The sequence below is a fragment of the Cariama cristata genome, unplaced genomic scaffold (genome assembly GCF_000690535.1).
Source record: "Cariama cristata isolate BGI_N322 unplaced genomic scaffold, ASM69053v1 scaffold1529, whole genome shotgun sequence".
NCBI lineage: Eukaryota > Metazoa > Chordata > Aves > Cariamiformes > Cariamidae > Cariama > Cariama cristata.
Window position 1 is genome coordinate 36,884 of NW_009633838.1, and position 19,550 is coordinate 56,433.

The window sequence follows — 19,550 nt, forward strand, 5'->3', positions numbered from 1 at the left end:
CGGATGGTTATGTTGTCCTTTGGCAGACTGCAGGCAGGCAGCGCGTGCTGATGGTGGATAAGATCCTCCTCTACATTCTTTCCCTGAGAACGCCTTCTCTATTACTTCATCAGTACTTTTAAATCTGTATTTTAAAGCTTATCTGTGAATATCTCCTTTCTCCTGCTGTCTTTTAATTAACTCAACCCCACTGCTTTCTTATTATGCATCTCTGATACTTTATTAATTAACGCACTGTGCAGTATACAGAGGAAGTTGGTATCTAAGATGCCATAAAAATGAAAGTTTCATTGAGAAACTAAATAATGAAGGCAAAAGTTGTGTTTTCGTCTGCCAACAATGACAAGCAGAATGTCACTGGAGATGGAAGTATTTTTTTTTTCTCTCAAACAAGCTATGTAACTGTAATGTGTGAACTGTGGTAAAAGTGAATATTCCTTTGGTATGGATGTATTTATCCCTGTTACTGTGTTGATACTATTTTTGCAATGTTACCTGTGTATTTATGAGAAGTCCAGTTCACAGGCATGTACTTTATCTTGGGGCTTCAATTGCTTGGGCTGTTCCGTCCCATTTGGTGATGGGCATTTGAATGAGTGAGGATTTTCTTGAACAATCTTTGCTTTGCCAATATCTCAACTCCTTTGCTGTTCCTATTCCAGATAAGTTGTTTAGTGAAAGCATTTTCCCTCAATATCCTTCAACTTGCAAAACTGAAAAGAATCTCAGCTCTTCAGCAAGATAAAGTTTGTCTAATACACTGTTAACATTACTTGCCTTTCAGCCTGTTGTTGTTCTTTTTTAAACCAGTTTAAGCTTGTTCAGGTTGTTGTTTGTTTGCTGGGCTTTTTTTAATCCCTTGACTGACTGGTTTATTTGTTTATTTTACTTTTCTATGATATTGGTTTTGCCCATCTGTTTAATCCGTGACTCTACCCAGGCACGCAGACGGTGTGTATTGCAATGAGTGCTGTATACAAAAAAAATAGTCCTATGAATCCGTCAAGAAGCTTGACATGAAGATTAAGTGCTCCATAAGGGCAGCGATCTGCTCGGAGAGTTTCTCTCCCTCCCAGGCTCCCCTTCCAGCCATGTGTATTTCCCACTGCCTTTCCTGTGCTCTCTTCTGACATAGTCCTTTTCTTCTTTCTTGAACAGGTGGGCTCTGCATTGCTCAGTCCCTGAAAATCCCCCAGGATCGCAAGGACAAGACCATCGACTTCGATAAAATTATCAAGCAGCTCCTCGAAACTCCCAATGCCAGGGCCATCGTTATTTTTGCCAATGATGAGGACATAAAGTAAGGATGACTGAGGGAATTAATTCAGTTGTGCTTGATAGCTATGCAGAAAAGAGAAGGCAAATCAGAATATGAATAATGAAGTGGAAATGTCTGTTGGTAAGAGCGACATGGGGATGTGGAGTTTGCACTGCGGAGGGTAGCACCAGGCACGGAGGTGCTGCTCTTGCTGCCCTGTCTTCTGTGGTGCCCCAGACCATGCATCGCAGTAGTGGGGGGACAGGAGTGTTGGTCAAGGTCTGGAAGCTTTTCCTGGCATAGGGTTACTCATGCTTTGGATGGCAAACCTGACCTTACCTCTCCAAGAGGCATTAAGAAGATGCCCCTCCCTCCAAGCTCATACTACTGTGTATTATTCATTAATTCAAAGTCTGGTTTATGGCAAATCACAGTTACTAGTGAGAAAATAACTTGGATGCTCCAGGTTAAACCACATAAGCTGCTCAAGGTTTAGCCACATACAACTTGCTCATAAAATGATATAAAGAATATATTTAAAGTGTGACCTTCATTTCTCACTTGCCCATGATCCATATTCTCTCTCCAGAATTTAAAATTAGCTTAAGATTATGATGGCATTGTCAGTTGCTGCAAGGCTCAGTTTTACAAAACTTACAAAAGACACAAAGTTAGGATAAAGTTTCACTAAAGTCAATGGCAAAACAATAAGTTTTAGTGGAATCAGTATTTCAGTCTTAGGATATATGGTGAATTAAGAGAGGTCCAATCTGTGCTGCATGGATTGTTATTCATGTGTTGTGAAATTCCTGAGCTCTGGTTACAGGAATATGCTATTTCTGTTCATTCTGCAGTTGCAACACACCATTTTTTCCCAAGCAATTACATGTTTAAAAGAAATTAATTTGTGGACAAAATGTTCTTTTCCGCAGGCAAATCCTTGCAGCCGCTAAGAGGGCAGATCAAGTTGGTCATTTCCTATGGGTGGGCTCGGACACGTGGGGATCCAAGGTGAGCCCGTTAAAGGAGGTCGCCGAGGGAGCCATCACCATCCTGCCCAAGCGAGCGACCATCGAGGGTAAGAGCTCTCTTCTGCTTGACTCTCTCTCCTGCTTCCTGAAAATACAAAATTGATTGCCCCTAATTTTTTCTCGTGTGTGTTTCGTGAATAAATGTGTACAGACATGGTATGTTGCAAAAAAGTATGAAGTACATTGAGTAAGTCTTCATCTCCTGAAATTTTCCTAAATGTCTGTGTTCCTCATCTGAAAACTACACGTTATTTGCACAGTTGAGAAGCTACCAGCAGTTACTTATTAAAGGCACGATTTCAGAGCGTATATTAAGCTGTGGTGATATGACAGGGCCTTTACCACTTAAAAGAGAGTAAACTAAAATGATCTTAACATATCATGTATATACATAGGAAGAGAAAAATCTTTTGCAATTTATGTATCGTCTCTGAAGCAGTGGATAAGTTTCCTACTGAAGAAGTAAAAATTCATTTTTAAATCAGCAGTTCCCATTTAAACTTAGCTTGGCCTTTATTTCATTCAGATCAAGCACTGTATTTATTTATACATATTGCTTGTGTGCTTCATGAATATATGTACTTGTACATATGCATATGTATCTAAAATTATGGGACCCTGTTTTACATAATCCCTTCGTTTCCCAACATTTCTTTGTGTTCTGAAGTGTTTGTTGCCTGATCTTTGCTCCATTTGTTATCCCTTTTTCTGTGTAGATGCTTAATGATCCAAATGGCTTCCTCTGGGCAAACCAAACTTGTTGATTAGAGTCCGTGCTCTCTATAATATGAAAAGAAAAGTTCTTTACAAGGGAGACACTGAGTAAAGAAAACAAACTCCTCGGCTGGCACATGGCATTGTGTTGGGCAGGGTCTCCAAAGAGTCCTTGAACATGTTGCCCACATTAAAATAAGTTCTGGTGTCTTCACTTGCTGGAAAGCCGAGTATTTACATTCGTTTTTACTGTGTCTACACTACCACCTCATTAGTTATTCTTCTCAGGTATATAGTGTGCTTCATCCTTTTACGTTTTTTTAAACCCCGGAGGCATTTTCGCATGTTATTTCTCCATAAGTACGTAAAGTTGATAGACAATGAAGTGTTTTGTTTCTGAAAACCAGGATATTTTAATAATCTTTTCATACTGTCTGTATTCATCCCTGAGGGTTTCTGACACAGAAGCAAAAAATCTGCCAACAGTATACAGAAAGAAAAACTTTCCAAGTTTGTTTGTTTTAAAATATTTTTCTTCTATATTACACATTAAACTCATTGGACATAATGGGAAACGTGAGTTTTGCTTTTGGACACAGTAAGTAATGATAAAAGAGTTGAAGGGTTCAGGTGTAGAAAGTCGGTTAAATAACAGTCACAAATGTCAGCGTATTTAGTGTATCTGCAAAAAACCATGTCCATTGAGCCCGCAAATACCTTCTTACTCAGTGAATACATTAGGCTATTGCCTAAGACTTGGCTAGTTGCACTTTGCACTTGTAGTCACGTAGATTGCATGATTACTTTTTTGTGATGCTTACATTAGCTTTTGCCTATACAGATATTGTTTTAATTCATCAGGAATGGCTGCCATAGAGCAGATAGATATTTTGAGGTCTGTGAGTGGCACGTTACTTCCCAGCAAGGGAAAAACCCTCAGCCAGAAGTAGGCTCTGTACTTGCTCTGAATGGAGAGGCAGAGCAACGTGTCCCACCATAGCAGTTGCACTGTCGGTAGCAAATGTTTCCTGCCTGTTCTGTGACCACTCAGAAAGATTCAGGCTGGTTCTTACCTTTTTCAATCGCATTCATCCATCCCTAATTGCCATCTGCATCTGCCATCTGCTTGGTCCTGTTAGGAGGAAGAGTAAAGGGATGGTTAAGAGCGTAAAGCAAATTCCCATTCTCCTGAAGCAGTTTTCCAGAACTCAACATTTCCCCTTTCAGACCGATTCCATTCCTGTTTCATCCACTAAGAGAAACATCCAGTGAAATCTGTTCCTTACAGAAGTAAGTAATCCTTAGGTATTAGCATTTCTTTGCTTAGTGAGGCTGTTATCCGTATGGATTGTCTGCCTTTCTTGCATTTAGACTGCTGCATGTTGTTTTGTTTTTCTTTCTGTTGTTGTAGTAATTGCATTTGGCTATGAATCCAAGAGAGCTGGAAACAGACATTTTAATGTTATTCTTTTATCATCCAGCAATGAACATCTGCTTCCTAAAATTTAGTAATGCTTTTCTTTTGATGAAGACATAAAATAAATGAAATAAGAAGCCTTGATTTTCCCTATAAATTGCTGCAAACAAACTAAATTACCAGAATGGAACTCAGCTTGCCCTGAAGGACTGTGTCTTGAGCAGTATCCCAGCCTAACAGTCTCCTTTTTGTGCGGCGCTGTGCGGCGGTGCTGTGCCTGCCCCGGCGGCTCCCGGGCTCCCGGTCAAGGCAACAGTTAAGCACCAGCATAATTCCCGCTAGGCTTGGTGAGAACTTCTTTATTAGTCATGAGTGGGGGCGTTACTCTTATTTTACTCCTCAAAGGCATCTTGTCTTTTTTTCCTTTTCCTTTTATCACTGTGTTAAATAGTATTTGTAATATGTTAGAAGAAGATGCCTAACGAACTTTACTGGAAGCAGAGAACACTGTGGCTGCCATGCCTTGACCTGAGATGTGTGATACTGCTAGCCTCTTCTCACGCTTCAGGGAAAAATGTTAGGTTAGTAAGCCAAGAAATGTTAAACTGCATTGAAAATCTATGTGCCTGCATGTTCAAGTGTGTGTGGTACACTTAGATTATCAGATATTTTTATGCCTGTACAGCTATCGGTCATATAAATCATAAACTGAAACAGTCATTATATAGAAAAAGGCATTTTTGAAATAACTCTTCTCCCCCAGCCCTGACTTTTCAATTCAAAATACAGATGTGAAACGCAGATGTGTTGGTGTGTTTACACCTATCTACATATATCCCACTTGAAGTTCCTATTTTTTTGGTAGCAGCGGGAATATCCCAGCAGCCTCCGACTCCAGAGAGAGTCTAAAGTGCTCTGTTTCTTGTAGAATCAGGCCCCGGATATGCAGTTATTTGTCTTGATACTTGATGTCACTCTTGGGACAAAATTTTCTTTGCCATAGTCCCATGGGGTGATTTAGACAATCATTACATGAACTGAATTCATTCATCTTAAGTCAGTCTTGATATAGCCCGATTGTGTTTGATGTAATTATGCTGAAAGGATAAAGTTGCATCTTATTTGCATAAACGCAGTAGACAGTGAGCCAGGGGAAGTGCACACTTAAATAGTAATCACTTCATGAAAAGTTGTGTTTGGAACAAGCTCCATAGCCAACTTCACCAAGTGTCAACTAAGTTGAAAGGCTTTCCGAGGTTTTCAGGGAAAAAAAGCACAACGTGTTTATTTTTAGAACAGCTATGGCAGCAGAATATTGTATTCTGGTTATTGTTGCTTTGAACTCTTCCAAAAAAAGGTTGTGATTGTGTGTCCTCATGCTTGGAGAAGATTACTAAAACATTAACCCAGTCCTGAAACTCGGCATACGCTCAGAGGCACCAGCACAGTGCGTTGTGTTGCAGAACTGCAAGTACCCGTGCTTATGTGTGTAAGAGTTTGCAGTGCTATGCCTTATTTTGAATAGTCGTTTTCTCAGAGTATATACTTGTAACATTTTTGTGAAGAGGTGTAATGCAACCATAGAGTGAGTGTTAGTGCTGGAAGATGAGAAAAATTAAACAATTTAAACAACAGACAAAAGCTGTATTTTCTAATTAAAGTTTGAATGAGATGTAGTAGTAGTAGCACTATTATATTCATTTTATGATAATACAGAAATGATGAGCATCTGTGGCTCTGCATACATTTGACATTCATTAAAACAACACCACAACGGAAAAAAAAAACACAAAAAATCTTTCTTCTCCAAAATGTATTTGGTGGGATTTTACCTACTGCTGCTTTGTTCCCCAGAAACCCTTGTTCTTCTTCATTCACCTGAATAGAAGGATAAACGCTGCACATGGGGGAGATTCCTGTGTCAGTCTGGTGTAAAGAACAGAAAGAGTGCCCTGCTAATCACGGGAAGGGTGAAATGCCACGAAGGGGAGCAAGTGTGAGCTACAGGAGGATTTTGGGCAAGCAAAAGCAGGCCATTATGGAGTAATGTTGCTATCAGGATCATGGTAAATATGGGAGATGTTGAGGCAAGTGTAACAAGTCCCCAAAATTTCAATTGCCAGAGGGAAGGTGGAAGCATGGTGGAAAATAAAAAGAAAGGTTGAGACTTCAAAACCCAATGTTTTGTTCTTGCAGTTCAGCTGACCTACTTGCCTCCAGACTAGCAAAGTACTGTAGGTGGTTGTCTTTTCCTAACACAGCGATCGTTGAAGAGACAGTTGTTCATTTGTTGCATTTTTCATTTGAAGTCCCAGAAGCTTTGTAGACCATCCAAACCAGCATGAAACAAAATATGGAAACACTCCGTGGATTCTTGTGGGCTGGACCATCATTCCAGCTACGGACTTCCCCAGATGATGGCTGGGATGAACTGCAACTCTATTTCTTTGTAGATGGAATTGAACTTCTTCCACACTAATCTTTTTAATCACAAACTGACCTTTAAGTATTCCACTGCCACTTTACCTCTTCAAGTTTCAGTAGACTTAATAAACTTCAGAGCATTTCCTCCTCTTGTTATTGCTACTATATGCAAATCTAATTATACATTTTAACTGCCTGGGGTAGCCCTCTTTATTACACCATATAGATGTGTGTAAGATGACCTTCTGATTAAAGATGATATTACTACTGGTCCAGACATCAATTAAAGTTCTCCCTAGCAGGCAGATTCAAAGTCAGGAGTTCCTAAATTCTTTCCATGGAGGAAGAGCAGGTCTTTCTGCCAGTGATAAGAAAATAACTGTGGTATGAGGGATGGAAAAGCCTGATCCTTTTGGAGCAGGTTTGTGCAGCGCTTGCTGAATTCAATATGGAAAGCTGTTAGACAATGCATGTCCAGAAGATACTCAAGTCCAAGCAACCGAGTCAGGCAGATAGTCTTGGGTTTCAGAGTGATGGTCTTTCCCATTTTTGTTTCTTTCTTTCCCATCTTTTCTTCTAGTCTAAGCAATATCCACACTTCAGATTTTAAATTTGCTTGTAGCAGCCTGTAGTATCTGTTCAGATTAAAAATGGCTCATTAAACTCCTTCTGGAGTGAGGCAGTAGAGAGCATGCAGGGTAGGTAGAACAGTAACCTTCAGGGTGTTGGTGGACCTTCAAAAGGTGGCTACAACTCTGGCTGCACGGCAGGCCAGCAATATATTTTTATCAAATGTGGTGTCAGAGCTGAAATGAGGAAATAAGTAGCTTTATTCCTGCAAAAAATATTCCTATTGTGCAACTCCAAGTTTTATCCTTTCGCCATTGGTGCTGTGCAGAGCTAGATGAGGTGCTCAGAGCTTGCCCGGGCATCGCAGCCGGGCTGGCATCCCTGGGCGTCCTCTCCGACCTCAAACCTCTCACTCAAGGCTTAGCACAGGAAGAACTAATAGCTGGTAAGCCCTTGTTAATACCTGTTAGTATCTTGTTAAGCATCACATACGAAGTTGTGAAAACTAGTATTTTCAAGAGACAGCAGTAATTTTGGATGCTCTTTTGTAATCTACCTGCTCTGATACATTGAGATTCACCAGATCTGTAGAAAATATTGAACACCTGTTTTTTAGGCAATATGGGTCATAAAATCCTAGAGATAGAACTAGAACAAAGATAAGTAATTTCTGAAAATCACAGCCATATTTTTAAGGAGTTAAATACCTCCAGTAGCTCTTACAAAGTTTCAAAAGTAAATACGTGTAATTTCCATGAATTGAAAATGTCTTTCTCTTCAGGGCTATCTTAGACATTGTCTTCCTCCTAACCTCAGCTGTAAAGAAGATGAACAACTGTCTACTTAGGTTGTTCCTATGCCTCTTTTCTGTGTGAAAATTTTCAGATCAGGCTGTTATACTGTGGTTCATGTTCTTAGCATCCGTGCTACTGACTTAGCACTTTCAGATACCTGGTTCTTCCTCTAACTTTTTTCTTTTAAATAGTCTTCCTTATCTTCCTTACTTATATGTGATCTGTTTTCGTGGACATCATCTCACAGTGAAAAGAAACCAAGGAGAGGAACAGCTGTAAGAGAAATACAGAAGCTAATATATACATATATATGATGTTAATTATTTTGAAAGCCTGGCAAAATGCCTTGCCAATGGTGAAAAAAATATTTACGGTCTGAGTTCAGAATTTGATGCAACTAAACAATGGGAGTCAACTAGATTTAAGATTAATGATTCAATTCCAGCAAGCTATGGAAGTGGCCGAGGTCTGCAATCTCTTGAAGCTCTCAGCTATGAGGTTAAAGGATGGCTCAAATTCAGCACAAGGAAGCACATAGCTATTTAAAAAAATAGAAGCATTGCAAGTGCTGTAAACTAACATAACTTGAATTTTTCAGTTGTTTGTCTTCCAAAGAGATGGTGAATCATGTTTCTAATGTTTTTGGGGTTTTTTCCAACAAGAGCTGATTTGTTTCTTTTTTGGGCAGTATTAAACCCAGAAAAAACCAATGAAAGAGTAGTGATTTAAGAAAAAATTGGAATGCAATTATATCTCACTATTTAGCAGCTCTCAAATATTTTACCTTCAGATCCGCAGTCTAGAAAAGCAAAGGAGTTCAGGGTTCATTTTTCTCTGTGTTAGCAACAGTATTGAATTTTATCCAACATTAATAAATATGAGCGTGCTGTTCTGCATCTAACTACGGCTGCATTTACCCCAGGATGTTTCTCTGGGGAAGATGTGCTTCGTGCAGCACTTACCCACCTCCTCCCTGAACAGAACAGAAGGCTATCTTATATCTCGTAATAATATTTATAAAATAGACCAGTTTGGATTTTTTTTGTTTACAGCCCGGTTCAGAGACTTCTACAGTGCTCTGTTGTTCTCAGGCTTTTTCTCTGTCTCCCTTGGGCACAAGTGTGTGCTTTTAAGAGAGTAACTGAGATGGAAGGATCTGGCTGGGGGGGGTTGGTTCATTTGCTATAGCGGGGCTGCCGAGGCCGGGGGATCGCTGCAGCCTCGTATAGCAGAGCCCATGGACACCAGAAGCCAGAGGGGACACCAATCATAAGGGAAAAGACGTAAGAGAAGTAGCAAGGGGCATCACTCCCAAATTTACTCATTCTTCCCCTTACCTCCCCTGAATTTTCCCCTCCCCTGAATTTTCCCCTAACCTCCTTGCCACTGCCCACCTGACCCGTTTTACTTTCTGAACTGCGGGAAAGGCTCCCGCATGGGTGGGTTTGTTCTCCCTTGGCACCTCCGGCTTGGCCGTTTGAGAGCAGTGGGACCAGCTCAGCAGCCTTCCCTTCCCGGCACCGCCAGCAGCGGGCTCCAGCGCCTGGGAGGGGGCACACCCCTGGTTCCTGGGGCTTTCCTGGTTCCTGGGGCTTTGAATACTGTAATTACAAGTGAAAACAATCTGGAAATATACTTCAAGACCATTGTGTGTCAGTAGTTTGACAGAGTGACTCTGGTTCAGATACTGTCTCTTACAAATAAAGTTTGCACGAAGGACGATATATAAAAAGGGGTTGTTGGCAATTTTTCCCCCCATAATAAATTGTCTTTACCAGCTTGGAAATTAAAATGCTAAGGGTGTTGTGTGCTCATATTAGTAAGTAAGTAAATACAGAAACATACTATCTGTTAAGGTAGGTTTGTTATTTCATCCAGTACATTTTGTCAGAAAGATGCTTTCAAATGATACTTCATATTCCTTATAGAGAATCTGTTCGCTGACCAAGTGCAGGTGAAGGAAGAATTTACCTTTTTGTTCTTCTGTATCAATCACTCAGGGTTTAAAGTCATTCTACTCGCGAACTTGTTGGGAATGTATCTTTCCCAATGCTGATGAAGCCACTAATTGAATTTAAATTAATACCGCAGTTACCTGGGAATCCAAGACACACTCACAGCTTTGGAAAGTTTATTGCGTATCGATTCCAGCCTGTTGAAAAGTCACTCTGGGAGTTAAGATTAGCTTTGATTCCTCCTGGCTTAGTGCTGAATCTCATTGCCTCTTGCCTGCGTACGTAGGGACTCAGTGCTACAGGAGTGCAAGGGCAGACGGATGGACAGAGGTGGGCAACGGGTGGGCGGTGGGCTGGGCAAAGTGAGCCTGCTTTACCTGGGATGCTTAGTGAGCAGGCATCGCACCTCGCTTGTCTTACACGCTCCTTCCTGGGCTGCCAGTTTGAAGCTTCATGGTGAAAAGTGTGGTGCAATTAAATGTTGGCTTAAGTACCGCTGCATGGTGATGCCCAGTCTCCTGAGACGGCTCGCTATGGTAATGCCAGAGATTCAGGCAAACGGGGTCTGTTCCCGGACTGTAGGCAGAAATTGTACATTCACTGTGGCATTGCAGTAGCAATGCGGTGCTTGACTTTAAAGGGTTGAAGCGAAAAGCTTTGGGGAGAGGCTTAGTAAGTTCAAAGAGACAGTAGCTTAAGGGTAGCATTATTTTTTAATATGCGGATATAGAGAAGTTAAGAAACACAATTTTGGTAGAGTTTCAAATTAATGTTATTTTTGTAGTTTTCTTTTAAACGAAGGCATTGAAGCCTCTGAGTTTTTTTCTTTTGTGTAAGATTCCCTGTTAGTCAGTGAGAACTGGGGTCTCAGTGGTAATCTCTGTGCTGCCGTAGTGCTCCAAGCCTGGGCTCCCGTGAGGCCACCCGTTTAGAAAAAACACATACCGTTGGCACCCAGAATGGAAACTTCTACATCGTTTCAGTGTAGTGCTTTGCTAAAGTTACACATCTGGCTGCTCTGTGGTGTTCAGTTATTGGAGTTCTTTTGGGGGTTCGTAGGCAGTTTGAAGGTGTGACCTTTCTAGAGTATTGGAGTTACCTGCCGCTGCTCACTGCGGGACACAGCTCACAACCACAACACCGTTGACCAGAAATTTTATCTCAGATGGGGTTTGAACCGGTACCTTTTCAAATGGCATTGTTACTTCATAGCAAAGAAATTAAGTAGAAACCTCTAATTGGACCATAAAGAACCATTGTAAAATAAAGATTCAGGGAGCTTTCTCTTTGCCCCGATGAAATGAAACAAACTGCTTGCCCAGCCTACAACAGACCTGGCTTGCTCAAAATCGAGGTGTTCTCTGATGGGAGCCAGCTGTTCTTCATTCTGTGGGTGTATGTATCTGTCTCTCTATTTCTGTATTTTGTCTATTGCTCCCAGGGCTTATGTTGGCATTTTCCCTTTGATGTTCATATTGAACTGTTATTTCAGGACGCTGGAGATTGTGTGGGCGGTTGTTTTGAGAGAGGAAGATGTGTACACACACACTAGAATGGTTGATGCCGTAAAAAGAGATCATTCATTGAATAATATTTAACTATTGATCACTGTTCAGATATCATCAGTGGTCTTTGTTTTGGAATACCCTGAATTGCATCTGCTGAAGAACAGTTTTCCTTTCAAAGATCTAACACTGAAGTTGTCTGAGCTGTCTCTTGGACACATTTGGGCAGAGTATTTCCATCCAGAAAGGAGGAATTTTATTTTTAGAAAGCCTGCTCTCTTTGCATGCCAGCTCCTGATCTGCATGTGATCTGGTAGGAACCTCCAAGCCTTCCTCTGCAGGTTTGCTCTGCGCAGAGGCGTTGGTGGGTATCCGTGATTAGAGAGGCTTCATGGGGGAGCGTTTCTTCCTCCACACACCAGACAGACGTATGCTGCTTTCCAGCATTTTTGCAAGGCAGCAGAGCCAAGGGCGGCTTAGGCTGGCAACCAAACTTTCCATCCTTGCGAGGGGTGTTCAGCAACACGCGGATAGCACACAGCAAGCACATGCAGGTGGCAAATGATGGTTTCCTATACAGCCCCCCCAGATTAGGAAATCCTGGTGTTTTCTAGTGCTGTTAGTCTTTGCTTCTGTGCAGAGTATCAAGCCTCCTTTGTTGATAGGAATTCATTTTCTGTTTGTTAGTAAAATCGGCAAGATTTCCAGGGTCTGGGAAGTGATGAAGCTGAGGGGACCTCACCAGACCCTACATGAGTGAAGCCCTTCTGAGCCACTGAAGCAGAGTTGGCACATGAAGAATTATATTTTTAAAAAATGTTTTAGTTTGGAATTCTGTTTAGGTGTAGAAACAGAAGTCAAGAGAAGATTTTACCAGCTTCTCCCACTCCCTTAGAGCAGTACTGGCACTGATACCATGCCAAGCACAGCACTGGCGTTGTGTTTGCCTCCTCAGCTCAGCCCAGCCGGTGCAGGGAGCTGAGAGGATGTTACGGTACCGAGCTGAGGGCATGTGCGGTTTCACTGCTGAAACAAAGGAGCAGGAGAAGGGAATTAGGGAGGGTGGGTGGTGAGGTGTTCCCGTACTCCATCTGAAGCATCATACCCTGTGTCTGCCAGCATGGCAGGGTCCAGCTCTGGGGCTGCTTCGGTGGGGATGGGGAGGGAGAGGGAAGAGCTCCCCTCTCCTCTTTGCAGGAGAGTTTACAATTCTGATATTTCTTACACTCTCGTTCAAGAGGTTAACGCATTTTTCTCACTCACGGGAGGTATATTTTGCCCTGTATATTCCAGGTATTTTTAATGCGAAAAAGAAATTGCAGGAGCTTTTTGAAATAAACGGTTCTGGTTTAGGTAAAAATCGCCATGAATGGTCCCAAATATCTAGTTTTAGAAATGCTGATCTGCAGGAGGGCTAAGAACCACAGATTGTTCCTAGTGGAAAAGATAATTTTTCATCTCTGGTATACTGCTCTGGCAAGGCAGAAGGAGTTTGCTATAGTAGGCAGCGTTTCCAGTCCAGTGCCTGGTGGACTACCCCTAGGTCTTGAGAAATAGGCAAAGAACACTTACTTGAGGAGAAGGACCGATGGTGTCTGTTAGTGTCTGTTTGTGTTTGTGACAAATTTGAGCTCAAGAAAGAGCTCTGAGTAGGGACTTTGGGATTAGGTCCATGGATACCACGTGACCATTTTCCTTTACAATTATTACAGTGTTTTAATTTGGGAAGCTTCAAACACTGAAACTGGGGTCAGTGAAACACAGAATACAAATCAAATCAGCTTGTGCCAAAAGGTGATGGAAGAAATAAAAGGTTCGGTATCAGTTTTTTCTACAAGGGTTATTTTTTGCAACAAGGAATTAAAATAACATTAATATACTAGAAATTAAAATGAAAGCAACAAGGTCCCCCTGCCATCTGCTAAGGAAATACCAGTGTAGCCCATCGGAGGAGCATCTGTGCAGAGAGATGCAGAAGCCAAGAGATAGGAAGCATCTCCTGCTCCTCCCGCCGCTGGGAGCACCTCCCGAGCATCGCGTCCTCAGCGGCCGCCCTGCCTGCACCTGCGTGTGGCCTTCGTGTCGATCATCAAACAAGGCAAGTTCCTGTGTGGTAGCAAAGAGGAGCTGAGATGCATTGAACCTGGGCTGCCAGCTGAACCTGGTGGCACCCAGGAGGTTTGCTTCGTTATTTCTTGGGTCTCATGTCATTGCTGTGCTGTTCGTGCCCTTCCCCACCCAGCTGCCTGGAGGGTGGGGGGGCAAGTATGTACATTCAGCACTCCTCACTTCTGCCCCTCCAAGAATCTGCACATATTTTATCAGAAATGTCTACTAAGTCTCATGTGCAATTGATTCATGTATATTAAATCCTCTACCAAGACAACTTTGAGTCCAATGTATTTACAGAAACCTTATTTCCACTCTGCTTTGTTCAAGTTCATACATCTCAACATTTCTTTATCTTATCAGTATTCCATTACTCTTTACACATGCTAGTAAGTATTAACTTGTTTAATATTTCTCTTCTTCTTTGGGGTCAGTTTTCCTCTGTCTTTGAAAGAAATTGAAAGCAGCAGTTCCTAAATTCTCAGCAGAATTTTTTTTTTTCTGGTATTTCTGACTCAGTAATTACAACCTAAAAAGATTCTCTCTCTAGGCCACTTAAAATTAGTCTCTGAAATCCTCTATGACTTATTTATTCTTTCTCTTTATTAGCAAGCCAGAAAAGAACTACTACTTCACAATCTCTCAAGCAAAGCAAAAATAAAAAAGTTTGAGGCTTTTATTAGAGTAAGATGCAAACATGGCATCCGTGTTTGCAAGTAGCAAATTAATATGCCTACATTATACTTAAAAATGTACTCACTGAAAGTATTATGTGTTTATTAGTGTCTGTGTTTTCCTGCATGAGTAGCTATCGATTACCATCCTAGTTCTCACTGTGGGGATGTGGAGCATCCCAGGAAGGATCTCTGCAGGCTCCAGCTTCTCCACTGCCGGGGCTCCACGCACACGAGCACACAGGAATTGTGTGTTTCTGAAACAGGCTGAGCTCCGCTGGGTAAGACAGGTTCAGACACAAAAATAAATGTGCTAATTTTAGGAAGTGGACAGAGATTTGAAAGGGTTTTCTTGTTTGTTTGATTGGTTTATTTCCTTTAGTTTATGGTGTTAACGCTTGAATGATTATAGGCTTTTGAAAGTAATAGTTTAGGAAAGAATACACATAATAATACACATAATTTCCTTAAAGATGATACAATGAACGCTAAAGTGCCTACTTAACTCACGCTGGGTTTGCAGATCTGCTTCGGGAATGTGTGTTCCTGTTGTTGACTGACTGCGTGACAATAAAGCAAATGGAAAATAATATAGAAAAAAATCCTCAACGTAATCACATATGCTAGCTCTTTAGTAGAGCAAAGCAGGGGTCAACAAATCAGTCATTTTGATCTCCTGGTAAGGATAGATAAACACAAACCTTTTGTCTCATAGTTAAAATATAATTGTAGGATGCTGGAGAACTATGTTTTTGCAAGTCAAGATATCCCTCTGTGCAGTTTAAGATAATACACCTTGAAAACATAGCTCAGTCTTTGTTTCAATTACATGATATAGTCCATCTGGAAATTAATTCACTTATTCATGTTAATACAGCTGTCAGCAACCAAGATACACCAGTTTGCCTCTGAGCCTGCTGCTCCACTTCTGGGGCTGGAAGGTGAGGAAGGATGCGGTTGTGGGAAAGACCTGCTTACTATGGGATGATATAAGATGGAGAGTTTCTGGTTAAGTTGTCACAGTGCCTCCGACCACTCTCAAACTGCTATTAAAATTAGGGGAAAGAAAGAAAAAGGTCAAGAAAGAGAAAGCGCAGGCTCAGTGCCTGAGAGTTCAGTGATCACTAATCCCCTTGAAGGAGCTTTCAGCCGATTTCCATTCACCCTCTGTTTCTGCTGCTCCCCGCCACTCTTCTCTCTGATGCTGCCTCCAGAAAGGAGCAGCCCTGTCGATTCCTTTGGTAGTGCTGAGCAATCACCGGCTGCTTTACCAGAACATGGTACGCCGGCTTTTGGAGCATCTCTCCCCGTTGCACTACTGCCCTCAGGGAGGAAGCCTTGCCAGGGATGCTGAGCACTGCACGTGCTGGGAGATGGGGCAAATTAATCCACATTTTCTCTGCTGAAAACCTTCCGTTTTCTTTGGGTGCTGGGGGTTTGGGGGAGCAGGGGCTGTTGGCACAGCCCAGGTGCTGTGTGTCCACTCCCGCTGCTGGCTGAGCCACCCCTGTCCTGCTGCTCCCCTGCAGCAGCAACTGCTTTTTGAAGAGTCAAAAGCCATTATTCTCTATTTATAATTCATGCATATGCACAATTAAGTGGGCCAAGAGCTCCCATATGCACCTGGCATCAAGCTGCAGTCAGCCAAAGCTTTTTACACCTGTAGTCTTTCCCCCCTCTTAACTAAGTTAGGACACAATTAATAATGTGATTAATCACGCAACCTATTTAATAAAGAAGGACCAGGCAAACTAAAGGTTTCTGCTAAAGCAATATATGAAAATGGAGGGGGGGGGAAGAAAAAAAAAAGCTCTTATACTGCTCTCTCAGCTCTGTGGTGGTTCAGCAATAGCTCCTTGGGCATGGTCCTGATGTATCTCACCTTCCAAAAAGTAATTGTGTTAGAACTTGTAAGGATTAAGTACGAAGCAAGTGAATGGCTTCAAATTGATTATTACTACAGAAAAGAGAATGGTGTAATTGCTTGTGAATAATGATTAAGCCTAATTAGAGGCAGTGTTTTGCTATTACACTGATAATAGCCACCTGTAGCACCTAGGCTTCAATATATTCTCTGTGAATAGGTATGGTACCAGCATCTCTACTTCTCTACACCAAGTACAGCAGGTGAGGTTCTTGTCTTTCTTCCAGTGTGGCATGTACGTGAGCACTTACGATGCAGTAAGCTCCTGCAGATATTTCTGAAGTGAGACTAAGCTTTTATTTCTATTTCTCTCTCTACTTTCTTTCCTGGGGTACTTTCAGTTAACTTATGAAGTCAACCTATTCAAGGTAGCCCTCAGTTACCCTTGTAATGAGGAAATATTTTTAATCTTTGTTTTTGAGGTTAATCTGTGTTTCTCAGTTTAATTACTGCTTTGCATAGCATGAATTTCCAAAGAAAAATATTTTAGGATCTAATGGAAGGAGCTGCTAATGGTATCTGGAAGTTCTTGACATCCCTTCTCTCTGTCAACATAAGTGTGCTGGGGCTGCCACGTAGGCTTTGTTGCTAAAGATGCTTGCATGGAAAGAGCCTGTTTGGCTTCATCCCTTGGTTTGTAACGTTTATGGCTCTGATGGTTGCAGCCTACTGCTGTGTAAAGGAGGCAAGGACAACAGGAAAGTGATTGGGGTATTGTGGAAAGAAAGGTGCTGAAGATTTTGTGTGTATGTTAGCATCAGTAGTAATGCACAGCTGAGCCCTTGGGTTAAAGGGAACCAAAATCTGTGGGGTGGCTGCTTCTGAGCAGGAGGTTTGAGTGACTGCTGGCCCCTTCCCACGCAGGGGTGGAGATGGGCACTCATGGGTGTACATTGTTTGTGGCTCGAAAGGACTTCCAAGACTTCCCGGTTGCTGTAAGTGATGACTTCAGTCAGAAACTACGTAGTGAAATAGCCTCTCTGCAAAGTTGGGAGAGTGTTTTGGTTGTTTTTTTTTGTTTGGTTGTTTTTTTGTTCTGGAGATCTAGTGGATTTATTGGACAAAAGCTAGGAAGAAATGAAGCCAGGTTAGCATCTCTGTGCCTGACTGCTGTGTGGATTGTTTGTCTAGTGAGAAGGCATCCAGCTCACAGGGGCTACAGCCCACCCTGCTGCGCCGTGATGGGGTGGGAACAGGGCACACAACAGAGACCCAACTCTGTCTTACGGTAATCTTCAGTAGCGTCGTGCTACTCCAGATATTTTAATTTCTCGTACTCTGTTAAAGTTTACATCAAGCAGTTCACCTACACAGGGCCAAGTACAAAGTTTAATACAATACAAAATACAATTTATGGAATTAAATTTGTGTGCTTTATTTAAAAAAAATAAAATCTAAACCACACCTGAACTCTTTCTTTAATGACTCCTTAGAATTTAAATTATGTTTTTAGCTTTGGCAGTTATTTAAAATGCTGATGTGTCAGTCCCCAAAGAGAGAATACTTGTCTCGAGTATTGCCACTTGAAATTTTGGGAAGCCACACAGATGTTCATCTCCTCATTATGGAAATAATGTATTTGGTTAATGTGTTGGTATGAAGAGAGGGGAATACAAATTATCTTGCAACTTGAGAGCCATTTAAAAGTTTCCTTATGTTTAGACTGGCTTATTCATCTCTACTAAGGCATCTCTGACGGCAGAGGTCCCCCGAATCTGCCGGGTTTGGAAGTGCCTCTGCCGGTTGCCAGCTCCGGCCAGGGCCCCACTGCCCCGTTCCCAGCGGCTCTGCCCCGGCTAGTGCTGGGCGCTCGGGCAGTCGAGGGGATGCTGTTGGATACTGATCTACCCAGAAGATCCATGTGCTGCTCCCTGGAGACGAGGCTTCAGTTTCTCTGTCGAGTGCTGTGCTGGCTTCTTGGGCGCACATCAGAAACACAGAAAAATGAGAGGCTTGGAGCCAGGGACTGGCCAAGGGCACCTGCCTGGTGGTCCTTAAGGCTGGGCAGGGTCCCAAAGGGGATGCTGGACTGGGAGTCAGGTAGCTCTGCAAAACGGAGAGAAGAAAAATAGAGGTGATGAGAGGATGAGGAATGGGTGCCTAGAGGATATTCTGCCCCTGAAATAGTTAAATCAAATTGGAAAGCTTTTTTGTCCTCGAGGCCAACCCAAGCGATTGTACGGTATCCCCCAACCTCAGAAATCATCGCCGTTAACTTTATCTTTACCTTTTCACATGCAAGTCCGAGTGCTTGTTCTGGATTGTACCGTGCAGTTTGAGGTGATTAACGTGCGCAGTTGGAGTGGAAGCTGAAACTTTGTGTTCGCGCCCTCAGCTGAGAAGACAGGAGGGAGGGGGAGAACAGCAATTACATTGCTCTGTCTCGCATCCTAGCACACTCTGGCTGGCTGGCATTATTAAAGCTGCCTTGTAATGTGGAAGTCAGTTGTCAAAAATCAAGGAAGTAATTTTTTTTTTTAAAGACTCTTAAGAAAAAGGAAGGGAAGAGTGCCATGGAGTTTTCAAGTAATATTTTCTTAGGGATGTTATCTCAAGGGGAATTTGAAAATAAGATTGGTACCATATACAGTAGTTTAAGCTGAGACCTGACTTTGCTGTGCCGATGGTATCGAGTCCCCGGTGCGGTGCAGGGGTGTCTCTGTTGTGCTGGTTCGTGTGCTGGCTCCCCCGACTGCAGCTCCCGGCTCAGACGTCCAAGTGCCTGCTGTGTGTACTGTTTAAATGATGGCTCTGCAGAAAAGAGGCATCCCATTAAATAGCATTTTGAAAGAGCGTTGTTACTTTCATCCAGCCAGTGTTACCATGTCAACAGTTTTTTTTAAAAAAAAAGTGGCAACTCTTGATGTCTGGTTTGGGAGAGCTGTGTGTGTATAAGTATGGGTCTGTGAGCGTGCATATGAGTTTTAGGATACACAAAGATATTTACACATGCTGTAACTATTCCTGTTGACATGGTAACATTTCAGCGAGGCACACGCAAATGTATACAGAGAAAGAAAGAAAATTAACTCTGTATGTTGAAGGAACTGAATGCGGTATAAGGAAATAATGTTTGAAACCCAGTGAATTCAGCAACCCGGGATGCGGGCGGCAGCCGCCCCCAGCGCGGCGGGGGGAGGAGCAGCCCCTCTCGCGGTCCCCTCCCGCGCGGCAG

General features: G+C 42.3%; 1 protein-coding gene across 1 annotated transcript in view; it reads left to right on the forward strand.

Annotated features, from left to right (window-relative positions):
* Nucleotides 1–1,158: 1,158 nt before the first annotated feature.
* Nucleotides 1,159–19,550, forward strand: part of GRM7 (glutamate receptor, metabotropic 7) — a gene marked incomplete at both ends in the record, with an annotated part of 118,307 nt that continues 99,915 nt past the window's right edge. Inside the window, 2 exons of the mRNA XM_009706893.1 lie at nucleotides 1,159–1,300; nucleotides 2,191–2,336. Of these exons, the coding sequence (XP_009705195.1) occupies nucleotides 1,159–1,300; nucleotides 2,191–2,336 (288 nt within the window). The remainder of the gene's footprint in view (nucleotides 1,301–2,190; nucleotides 2,337–19,550) is intronic.